Here is a 12009-nt window from a genome sequence, read left to right on the forward strand (position 1 = left end):
ATACAAGAGGTTCCTATAAACCCCACTCCCTGCACCCCCCCATTCCTCCCACATCGACAACTTCTTTCATTAGTGTGGTACATTCATTGCATTTGATGAGTACATTTTGGAGCACGGCTACACAGCATGGATTATAGTTTGTGTTGTAGTTTACACTCTCTCCCAGTCCATTCAGTGGGTTATGGCAGGATAATCACAGGAATCGGGATCAGAGCCTTGGCCTACCACAGCTGCTGTCATGTGATACAAGCAAGAAATAGACTGAAATTTTGGGCTGTTTATTACTGTAGACTTACCTAGCAAAAGCTGATTCGACAGTACCTATTCATTGAAAGATTGTCCTTTGAAATATAAGTGGTATTGTATCCCCCTGCGTTTGATCCTATCTCAAATAATGGAAAACAGAACATATTAAAGAGAACAAACCTGAAACTATTAGATAAAACATTGGATAAGGGCAGGGTAAGGTTTCTATTAGATTTCAGGGTTTGGTTAGAGTGAAAGTGATTGATAAAATGAAACTCCAACTCTACTTAATGTATTGCAAGCTGTATTCATGTTATATCTTTAAAGCTTCCAGCTAGAGTAATCATAAAGCATGTCACACTGAATCATCAAATGCAAATTAATACCAGAGGCAATTTTCTTGTTGTCAAAGGGTTCCTTTAGGAAATAGCTGTCTTGGCATACTTAAGCATTTAAGAGCAACATTTTATAGGAGAGCTGAGAAAACTTAAAGACAAATTTAAAATTAAAATAAGGATTTCATTCTGGGAGGTTGGAGTTGGTTAAGCAGTGGGAGGTAGAAATTAGAGAAGACAAATACCACGGCTGGGGGCAGACAATTTTATAGAAGGGATTCAAGCAAACTCTTTGGCCTGAAATGCCCTTCCCTATCACCCCATCTCTGCCTGCTAAAGCCTCCTCATGTTTTGCTGTTGATTTCAAATGCCTGTTCTTCACTCAAACTTCCCTAATGCCATCAGCTGGAATTAATTTTGCCTTTCCTCCTTTTTTTATATACATTATGCTTTCATTGGAGGTGGAGGGAAAACACATTCCCACCAAATGCCATAGGCCCAAGAATTAAAATCACTCTTTAGCTGAAGCCAAGGTTGATGACAAATAACATTATTAAAGAATAAACTTCTAGAATGCACAAATAGACCTGAATTTTTTCCAAAAATTTTCATTATTTTAGTATTCTTATTAAAAATGTTAGTTGCTAAAATTGTGAAGTTTAACACCTATGTATAGGAATAATAATTTCCCAGCATTGTTACCCTTTAGACTCTTCTCTGGTCATGAAAGAAGCATATTTCAGCTGTGAATGGAAGAGGACCCACATCCTAAATGGAATTAACTAAAAATTAAAGACAAGTTTCAAAGGCTATTTTCTTTAATTTTTTAGTGCTAGGTATACCAAACATTTTTACAAAGACCAGAGTTATTATATGAGCTAATCTTTACTTATTCTTTCATGCATTATTTAGAATTTTTAAACATTTATTGGCTCAACAAGGATATACTGTTTTTCCAAAGTTATCGAGCTAATGTATTCTCTATTTTGTATTAATTGTCCATCTATTTCCTACTTATTTATCTATCTTAAAAGTTCTTAATAATTGTTTTTAATTGCTTTTGGGCATAAAATAAAACATTTCCAGCCAACAATTATTGCAGCATTTAACTCATCTGGCGAGTTAACATACATTTATACTTTGATAAAATTTATTTCAACAAATAAACGGGGATTTTTCACTCAGGTTATATCTAGAATCTCTCCCTATATCTGAAAATGAACATTCCTACAACAACAAATCTAAATGATATACTTTTTTCATATCAGAGACACTGCTGACCAGTGAGATCTCAGTAACTTTTATGAACACATAATCACCAATCATGGCAAAGTTCAAGCATGATGGAAATGGTGTTGAAGTAGATATTCCAAAAGCAAAGGCCCCAGGCCAAGGCCAAATAGTAGATTTTGGCCAAATACCAAGACTTTTTCTCTAACGTTGCTTGAGACAGAGTTAGCTTTTCAGCAGCCACATTCCACTTCTTATTGACATTAAGCTAAAGTAGTCTTCCACAGATGACAATTAAGTCACATTTTCCCCACCTATCTTTTTGCAATTCATCTTTGGGTTAAAAGTAAAAAATTTTACTGTTACTTCTATTAAATGTTATTGATCAGGTACAGGCTTATCCCTCAGCCTGCCCAGATATTTTTGAATCTGTCAAAGTACTTACTCTCCCATTGGCTTTTAGAGATCAGTGTTTCACTTCTAAGTGCTTACAATTCATGAAAATGGATAAGACACTTTTCAAAAATTTTGCCTGGGACTGATAAGTTCAGTGGTCTACAATATGCAGGATCTACTCCCCCCTGTGCACATCTTTTAGTCACCTCCCTTCTTAGATTGGTTGTGCCCAAAGCATAGCCCAACTTCATTCAAGCACACATACATCCAGTACCTACTGAGGCTCTGTGATGCATGGGACACTTACTAGAGACTGTGGGCATCTGATCATGTTCTCTGACTGGCAGGCTGGTGAGTGGGTTAATAGCTGTGGCAGATAGAGCTTGAAGCACTCCTTGCAAGCAAAGAGAAAGGCTGAATTAGCAAAGTGAGAGGCAGAGGTCCACAACAGAATCAAATTTAATACACAACAGATCCAAGAGTCAAGGAGTCACTCCAAAAAAGCCAAACTGCCCAACCCAAAAGAGGGTACCCACAAAGCAGAGCAAGTATAAACAGGTTGAAATAGCAAAGAAGTCATGAGGAGCTGAGCTAAATGAGAGGGTGGATCAAGGAGTAACACCCGAGTCAGCTCTATCTTGTTTATATTCAATTTTTAAAGTCATGGGGGAGGGTCTGTCCCCCCAGCAGGGAATGAATGGACAGTGGAAATTAAAAAATAAGATTCATTACTGCTTAAATTCTTGTCATTGTCAGCATAAAATAGAACTTTGTTGGCATTAATATCCATGGGCATTTATTTAGATTAGAATTCAGGCTAAGTGCCTTCTGTAACTGTTCCAAGTGTTTTATGCATCCATTCTCATAAGACTACTACTATGAAGTAGTACTATTGTTGTTCCTATTTCACAGATGAAGAAACTGAGATTAGGTAATTTATGCATAAACTCACACAACTATTGGAAGTGCCATTTGAACCCAGGCATGTCTGACCCCAGAGTCCACTCCTGTAACCCCTATGCATTACAATCCCATAGGTCGAAAGAAAAACTACATTAAGCAAGATAATAACTCTAGTAGTATAAGATAAAGTATGAAAGAGCAAACAGAAATTAGACATAGGATCTCTGGGCTTCTTAGGTGGACCTCATCACTGGTCTTAGAAGTGATGAAATTCACTCTCAGCAAGATGCAAAGAGTAGGGACAGAATTGAGTAGGAGGGCAGGAGAGGAGCTTTTCCTGTTTTTCCAGGGTCAAACCTCTATAGTAAAATTTTTAAATTTTTAATGTTGAGTGTTATAAATTTCCAGAATAGCTAAAACACACATACCAATATTATAATGTAAATCTAAGGTTAATTTAAAGAATTCAAAATAACACATGTAACCTATTTGAATTATCTGTATTCCTGCTCTCATTTATTCTGACAAATTCTTAACTGTTGGGTCAAATATGTCCTTTTTTGTTTTGATAAGGGGCTCTCTTTTTTCCTTCTGGCTATTTCTAGCTGTCCCTCTACTTCTTTTCATCTTCCTCAAAATGAGGGCACTTCATAGTTCATGCTGCAAATGCACTCGTTTAATATAAGAACTTGATGCCAACCATTTATGTTAGAGGCAATGTGTCTAAAAATTTGCCAGATAAAACCAGTCTTTACTTTCATGTTAAATGAAGAGTTTATTAATTCCCAATGTTCTTTACATTTTCATGTGGAAATTTCATTCCGACACAAATGAGTACATTATATCTTTCAAAGCAGAAAGAGCTTTATTAATTCAAACAAAACCTTAGCATTAGGCCTGGCTGGCTAATTCCAACAAGGCCAAAAATTGCACCTAACTGGGCCAAGTGGGATCCAATCAGGGTAAAGGTATTTCACAATTCATACATTTTGCTATCACATATTTGCTTCCCACACAATATTAAACTTCACATTTAAAAGGCAAATTCATCTTTAATTCCCTAGTGAATGTAATACATTGTCTACCTTTGATTGAAACACTTGAAAACAAAAAATGAAACTGTGAATTTTTGAAAAACTGCTTCGCCAAATAAATGCTGCCAGTATAAGTTTACATAAGTATTATTTCTTTTGTTCTCTTAAACAATACAGGTATACGTAAAGTCACATATTACAGGCATCCAAACTAGCAAGATAGTACAGATTGGTGGCATGCAAATACTTTACATTTTTTAATGCAATTATAAATGCTCTTTTGTTTTCCTTGACCAGATGAAACATAACTAAGATAAAGGCTTAATTAAAACATCAATATTATTCCATGAATACAGTGGTATTTTTTTTTAAAAACCAAAATGGCAGAGATAAGAATTTTAGATCAGAATAATTTCTTTTTTAACTAAAGATTGTCACTGGCAATGTTTGGTACTAAAATAAAATTTCCTCAAAAAGCACCTTTTCTATTCACCTTACATCATCATATAGCCAATTTCTATCTACATGCTGCTACATTATCCATGGAAAAATTTAAAACCTGGGCCACCTTCCTGTGAGTGCTCAGTGCACTTCTGAAGGGCTTCCCTCTGTTACCCCATCAAATGTGCTCAGAAACATGCTCTCACACATGGCATGTTTTACTGTGCTATTTCCTTTGCAATTCCTCTCTTTCCCCATCAATTTTGAGGAAAATATTAGATATTCAAAAATATTCTTCCAGAAACATTGCTCATTCAAAACTATTCTAAAGACAGTTAAAAATGCTGAAGAACAAGTAACTGCCTGTGGAGTGTTCAAATCTCTTCCCTGAACAAAGCTTCTGGAGGGCAATGAAACTGCAATGAAGGAATCCCTCGCCCATATGCAGAGGCAATGGAAACATTTTACAATCACGTGATTGTAAAGTTTTGTTGATGGAAGGGACCTTAGAGAGCATCTAATCTACTCACTTCATTTTACGGATGAAATGAAGACAAGACAGTCTTGTGCAAAGTCACACATAACTAGTAACTGCCAAATGGGCATCTAAATCAGTATTATTTTCCAGAAATATCACATGGTGGCAATGGAGCATAAATCTTGAGCATGGGAGTACAACTGGATTCAAGCAACATTTATTAAGCACCTACTTTCAAGGCACCTTATTAGATGCTACTGAAGGTACAAATATTGAAGAGGTATAGTCCCTGCCTCCAAGTGCTTATGAAAGTCCTGTAAGGACACGCTTCTATACCTTTCTTAGCAGAAAATAATACTGACCAGGGCTAAGGTTGCTGGTGATAACAAGGCAGCTGCTTCCAGGAGAGGTGATCTCCCACCAGGTGGCAGTTTCTCCCCTTCACTATCAGACAAATTCTTGGAGCCCCAAGGCTCCAGTCAACCTCACGTCTTGCCTCCCCGCAGCCCTGGGGGTGGGCAGCAGTGCTCTGGACTCTCCCCTCAATTCTTGGTCACTGTTTGCTTTCCCCATGTTTCTAGGTATAAGCCCTCCACAAGGTTCTAACCATTTCCCAGGGTACTGGCAAAGTGACCCAGGAAAATACCCTATGGTACTATATTGCTAATATATAACAACCGCACCCCCCCCCCCCACCTTCTCTGTGGCGAAAGTAAAATAATTCCAACCTCCTATGTCATATCCACATTTCTATTGCCCCGTAGTTGAAAAAAATGTGGAAGATGTAGTTGTTGGCCGGAAGAAAATAAAATAGATTTAAGACGAAGTGGAAAACCTTAGTGAATGGGTAACAATAATGATCTCCCATTTTTGTATAGTGCGTTCCAGATTACATAGTGTTTTCATCCAATTAGCTGATTATATTCTCACCACAACTTCATGAGGTAGTTAGTTAAGATATTATTCCCATTTTATAGCTGAAGAGCCTTAGGCTTAAGAGATTAAGTGGTCTGCCCAAGGTCACCCACCTAACAAAGTATGGAGGTAAGCGTCCAAGTTTTTTGACTCCAATCCAGTGCTCTTCCCCCATATAGGGTATAATTGGTGGGCAATTTAATGAATTGCCCATGATCCTATACCTGCTGAGTGTCAGTGATGGAATCAGGATTCAGTTCCCAAATCCATTAGTATGGTGCCCTTCCACTATACCAACTAGTAGTTGCCAATGTGCTCAGAATGACTACCATGGAAGATGGCAGAGAAAAGTGTAGTTGGTTATTCCTTCTTTGTCTGTCTTCATCCCTCTCCTGTGCCCATTCTGAAGTCAACAATGCATCACAAAAATGAGGTAATCTCTGGTACATGTACAATCTTCCTAGGAGGGTACCCGGAGTCAGGTTACAAATTTAAAACTTGGAACTCCTCCTCTATCCACCTAATGATTTCTCAATCAATGCTGTTATAGGGAAACAGAAAAGAGGTAAAAAGAGGTCTTAGTTCTACCATGGATTTCAATCCTCCTGCCCCACCTCCATTAGTCCCTCTACTTACTAAACTCCTGAACCGTAAAATAAACTCCAACCTGATCTAGATTTGAGGAGAAGGAAAACCATAATGTGTCTTAAGGATCCGGGCACTTTTCCCTTGGTGGTTTGTTACCAGGAGGCCTGATTACATGATTTTCATTCAGTGAACTCAGCCTGATTCTTCCAAGTACTCCCACACCTTTCTTTTGGGTGCATCTCAATCCTTTAGCTTTGAGGATAGGGTAAGGGGTAGGGATATAGGAAATGAGGAACAATAAGGGGAGTTGCATGGGAATTCCTACTGGAAGGCAGAGCTAAGATGTTTCCTCTTAGTTTTCTGCTCATTAAAATGAAAATAGCTATTGTACATCATTAGTGGAAGAGATAAAGGAAGCTTCAGGATGATTTTAAACTTGACTACTGAAACAGTTCCCCTGAAGTTAGGCAATATACTACAGAACCCAGTGTTCACAACATATCAGCTCTGCCCATTTTTGCTGGTGCTATAAATATTTAAACCAAAGACAGTATATACTTTTCAAAAAGGCACCCACTTTATCCCCCAAACCCAGAAACACATATAAAATTAAATTAAATCAAGAATTTTTATGCTTTGTCTCCTCACAGTGCCTAGGAGAGGACAGAACACATAACCATGAAAAAAAGGGAAATATCCACAAACTCTTTTGTAAATTCTAGAGGGCTATTTAAATTTAAAACGCTGATACTTAATACCAGCTCTAAGTCTGGGTGTCTGAAATGCTCATATGGCAGTTATTCAGAGCACACCGAGCTCCCTAACGTAGTGCCCGGCCCGGGGCCATGTTTCCACCTGCAAAATGGCTCTTCTTTTTATCTGGTTTGCCAGTCTTCCTTGTAGGGAAATTGGTCTGAGGGATATAGACATTGGGATGACTTCTAAGTTTTTAAGTGAATATGGGCTTTTATTTTAAGATGAACTACATGCTCTATGATGAGTGAGCTGCACATGCCCCTCCAGGTTAGGGATTCTCTCCCCAACCTGGGTCTGTAGCAACTCTGAGAGGGGCAAAGGGAAGAGGAACCAGGAGAAAGCATCTCCCTTCAATTAGTTGTCCAGATGTAGCCAAACACTGCATTACAGTATTTGGTGAGCTATGCACAAAATATTTATATACAATTTGTCCTCCCAAAGGTGGAAAGAAGTTGACTTAATCATGCTGATGATGATGAAAGAGCTTCCACTTATACACACTTTAGGCAGAAGGGGAGATTTGGTACAAGAACAAGTAAATGACTTTTAGACTCCTAATATTTATATCCTAAGAGTCATCTTCTGCAACAACTCTTAAAAGGGCAAAGGAAGTGGGATTAGGGAAAGAGTGCCTCCTTTCAATCAGTTGTCCAGATGTAGCCAAATATTGACTTAGATGTTTGGCAATACATACACACACACACACACACACACAACATTTATTTACAAAGATGAGAGGAAGGGACTTTATCATCCTGATGAGGATAAACAGCTTCCATTACACACTTTAGGCAGATGCAATGTTGGACTAATTGTATGTCTAGAGTTCCAAAATTTATCTCCTAAAAGTCTTCTTCCACACATGCTGTGATAGGTGTTGGTGTTATGAGCCCACAAGACCAGATGAGTGATTTTACACTTAACTTGGGCTTGCAAAACTCTCAGAGGGGAAGGGAGATGGGCCTGGGAAGACAGCGTTTCCCTTCAATCAACTGTCCAGACATTGCCAAATATCTCAACACAATAGTTGGCAAAACCAAAACATATGCACATAAAAATATTTTATATACATTATACCCTGTCACAATGATGACAAAGAATCAATCAGTTCATGATCATGAAAAAGCTTTCACTTACATATTTCAGGTAGATGGGAGATGGAATCCTGGGATAAGTAAATGATTTATAGATTTCCAAAAACCTAAGGTTATCGCCTTAGAGTTATTTTTAATATGTGAATACTCATGGAAATGTCACCTTTCACACTATTTTAAAAACATGGATAATGATAAACTGTTTAGTAATAAAAATGTTTGATTTCTGGGACTCCATTACATGTGATCTAACTATTTTATAAGGTAAAACCAGTCTAGCATTTTGATAATGTCCCATTACCTTGCTTTAATACTATCAAAGACTGTTTGTCCAATAGAAACAGTCATGGTCAAAATTAGATTTTTTTTTTGTTTTCTGCCAATGTTTGTCATAACTGCTTTGTCCTCATTCTTCAGAACCCTGGGGCTTCAGGGAATATTCTGGAGGGTACAAGATTTCTTAGGGATGAAGGTAAGAAAGAATAAGTGAGAAAAGGAAAAAGGCTTATTTGGAGGGGTAGAGACTCTGCACTTAAAGAGGTCTGCAGCAAATCTAAAGGGGTAGGAGAAAAGAGACCCAAAAGAAATGTTCTCCTCTTTGGCAACATGTAAGCAAAAGATATGTATACAAACAATATTTTTTATACATTTCACCCAGTGGTGTGCTGATGAATGTTGAACCACTAATCTAGGAGAAAACCCTGATTTGTAACATTTGCTAATTTCCCTTTCTGAAGTGTAAATATTCCTCCCATGACAGTTTCAAGCTACCAGCAGGAAGTTCCTGAACATGCAGCTGGGAAGAGATGTGCAGTGGCACACCATTACGCAGTGTTTCCACCAGACAGACCTAGCAGATGGAAATAATCTTGAAAGCAAAAAAAATAGTTAAATGCAGTATTTTTGAGTATTTACTTCTTTTGGTCTTACTATAATTTATTTAACTGTAAATTTATATAATTTACTTTTCAACAACCAGCTTGCAAAATTCTTGAAAATTTAACAATTGGCAAGCCTGTATGAGTCACTGCTAACACACCACTCCTAAATGGGTGGGAGGGCAGGGAAAATCAGGCTAAAGGCCATCAAATAGAATTTACTATGTTTTTTAGGTAGACAGGGAGATGTAGCAGTGAACTAAAATTTTTAGGCTTCCAAAAATGTCGGCACGTTCTGCTCACTGACCCCTATAAATGCAAAAATTATCAGGAAAATGATGTTTCAAAGGCTTTTGGAGACATAGATTTGGATATTGATAATAACAGGTAAATGATCAGTTTTTAAAAGTGTATCCAAGCAGTATCCTGAACTTTATAAGCTAAATGGAATAAAATACTCATTCTTTTTCCATTAACTTCTTTTACTGCTACCAAGTACCTCAGGAATACTCAGTTACTAAACAAATTCTGGAATGGGCCTACTTTCTGACAGGGTCAGCAATGTCTTTAGCTCCAGGTGTCATCAGCACAAGAGATGTCACTTTACAAGGCTCAGAATTAGAAAACCGAAGAAAAAAGAATGAGAGGGAAGAAGGAAAGAAGGGAGGGAGGAAGTGGTCCCTAAGGAAATGTCAGAGTGCCACCCACCTAGCACAGCCTCAGGCACTGACAGATGTCAAGGCAGGTGAACTTAGGCCAAAGGCTGTAGCCACGGGTTTCTTTCACTTAGTGTTGCACTATTAGCTTAAAAGACTAATGTACACTAAAATGTAATCATCTCAGTCGTAGATGACAAACATCTGTAAGTCAGAATTCACATTTTTCTTGATGTTTGCAAATTTCTGGATAGATCCTGCCATATAAACAAAACATCTATATAATTAACCAGAATGTTCACATTTCATTCTGTGATCTCGATGGATAACACAATATATGCTTATAAAAATTGCCAAAATAATGCAATCATGTATGTCAGACAACTTTGATTAAGGTGCAAATTATTATGGTTTTATTTAAGAATGTATTGTTTCAAAGCCTCCTTCTTACTAAAATTTCAAAATTTCCTATCATGTCTGGAAAATTTTAAAACAGCATCATAAATAGTTATTCATTAGAATCACATTCAAGATCCAATTTATGTTGAATAGTTAGTAAAGGTGAACATAATTCATTTTGCTATCTGTGAGTCTGGCTTGAAACTATATTCGTGGGTCAATAAATATTTTATACTTATTTGTTAATGCTGTGTTTATGTATCATAATGCTGTCTAGCTTTTATGAAGATGATACCACTGATCTTCGATCAATGGGGCATGTGCACTTAGTGATTTTTCTGTCACTAAGGGAGAATTTGTGCTAAGTTGGTTACATTTTCTCACCCTAAGAAAGATTGGCAATACTAACTTCTTATCTGGTCAGCGGAACACTCTGATGCCTTCAGCCTAACTCGAAGCTATGCATGTAAACAGAGATAGGCCTCTATCATAATAACAGTTAAAAACACATTTTTTTATAGTAATTTCTTTTCCGTGATTTAAAAAAAAATTCACATAATAAAGCAAGAGAACCCCATATGAAAGTGGGTAAAATCATTTTCAACTGTTGTCACTTTCTAAGATCTGCATGAGTCCACTTGTCCAAGTTTTTAGAGGTGCCCATGAGCAAATAAAACAATTGTATATATTAAAAATCCAAGATAAATAAGCAGTGCTAAAAAAGGGAAAAAAAAATTAGTTGTGTGGTTAACGGAAATGAAGAACCTTTGATAAAATGGTCCCGACTGGGAAGGAGAAGAGTTTTTGTTTGTTTTTAAATGGCCATTTAACAGCTGCCTTGGTGAAACTTCTCTTCTTATGGGAAGTTTACCTTCGGTCTCCTTCAACTCGTTTCTTACGAACTAGGTAAGAAAGAAATTAAGATAAAAAATAATTAAAGGAATATTCCTTAAATTCCAGACAAACAACACTGATGGAACAAAATGGCAAGTGCAGACACTTGAGGATGCAGTCATCTTAAATTTCAAAACTCAATTACCCATGGAAATAAATGGAAATGATAAAATAATCCAGTGTCTGGTAGAATTGACATTTTTGGAATTTACATCTAAATATAAGTTTGTCTGATAGTTGGGAATTTGAATGTCAGAATTTTCACATTTTTTTAAAGTAGACGGTCCAGAATGGAACCATTAAACAGTAAACTTTGAGATTTATCTAAAGTAGATCTTCCTCTTAGCTTCTGTGCAACTCAGGCACCAACTAGATTGACTAACTTCCTTGGTTGATACGATCACAACCTATTTAATTCTGATTACCATGGGAAGCTGCAAACAGAAGTTCAAGGTGCCTAAACCTGCTCTAAATAAAAACCCACCAATTCCAGCCTCCAAAGAAGGCATAATTTAAATAGCAAGCAAACTCAGAGATTAAGGTTATATTAAGTGGGGTTCTTAGCATCAAAGAAATTGCTCAGACTGCTTCCTAGTTTCTGCAACCCTTTTCTTCCCGCTTTAATGCTCCTTTCCCCCCATCTGGAGGTTCTTCTGGTCTCTAGGAAGAAGGCTACTCCTTATAACTTTCTCGGATTTGGTAACAAGGCACTCTGGCAGTTGTCTTTCCCTAAACTTTCCACTTTAAACAACCTGGTCTACTTGTA

The 12009-nt window shown here is 37.2% G+C and overlaps 1 protein-coding gene across 2 annotated transcripts in view; it reads right to left on the reverse strand.

The window, feature by feature from the left end:
• Positions 1-3865: 3865 nt before the first annotated feature.
• The window catches only part of TMOD2 (tropomodulin 2), a 73379-nt gene continuing 65235 nt past the window's right edge, over positions 3866-12009 (reverse strand). For both annotated transcript variants that reach the window (XM_058294190.2, XM_058294192.1), the window contains one exon: positions 3866-11251. In XM_058294190.2, the coding sequence (XP_058150173.1) occupies positions 11217-11251 (35 nt within the window). In that variant the 3' untranslated portion in view covers positions 3866-11216. The remainder of the gene's footprint in view (positions 11252-12009) is intronic.

Source organism: Dasypus novemcinctus, chromosome 3 (assembly GCF_030445035.2).
Source record: "Dasypus novemcinctus isolate mDasNov1 chromosome 3, mDasNov1.1.hap2, whole genome shotgun sequence".
NCBI classification, from domain to species: Eukaryota; Metazoa; Chordata; class Mammalia; order Cingulata; family Dasypodidae; genus Dasypus; species Dasypus novemcinctus.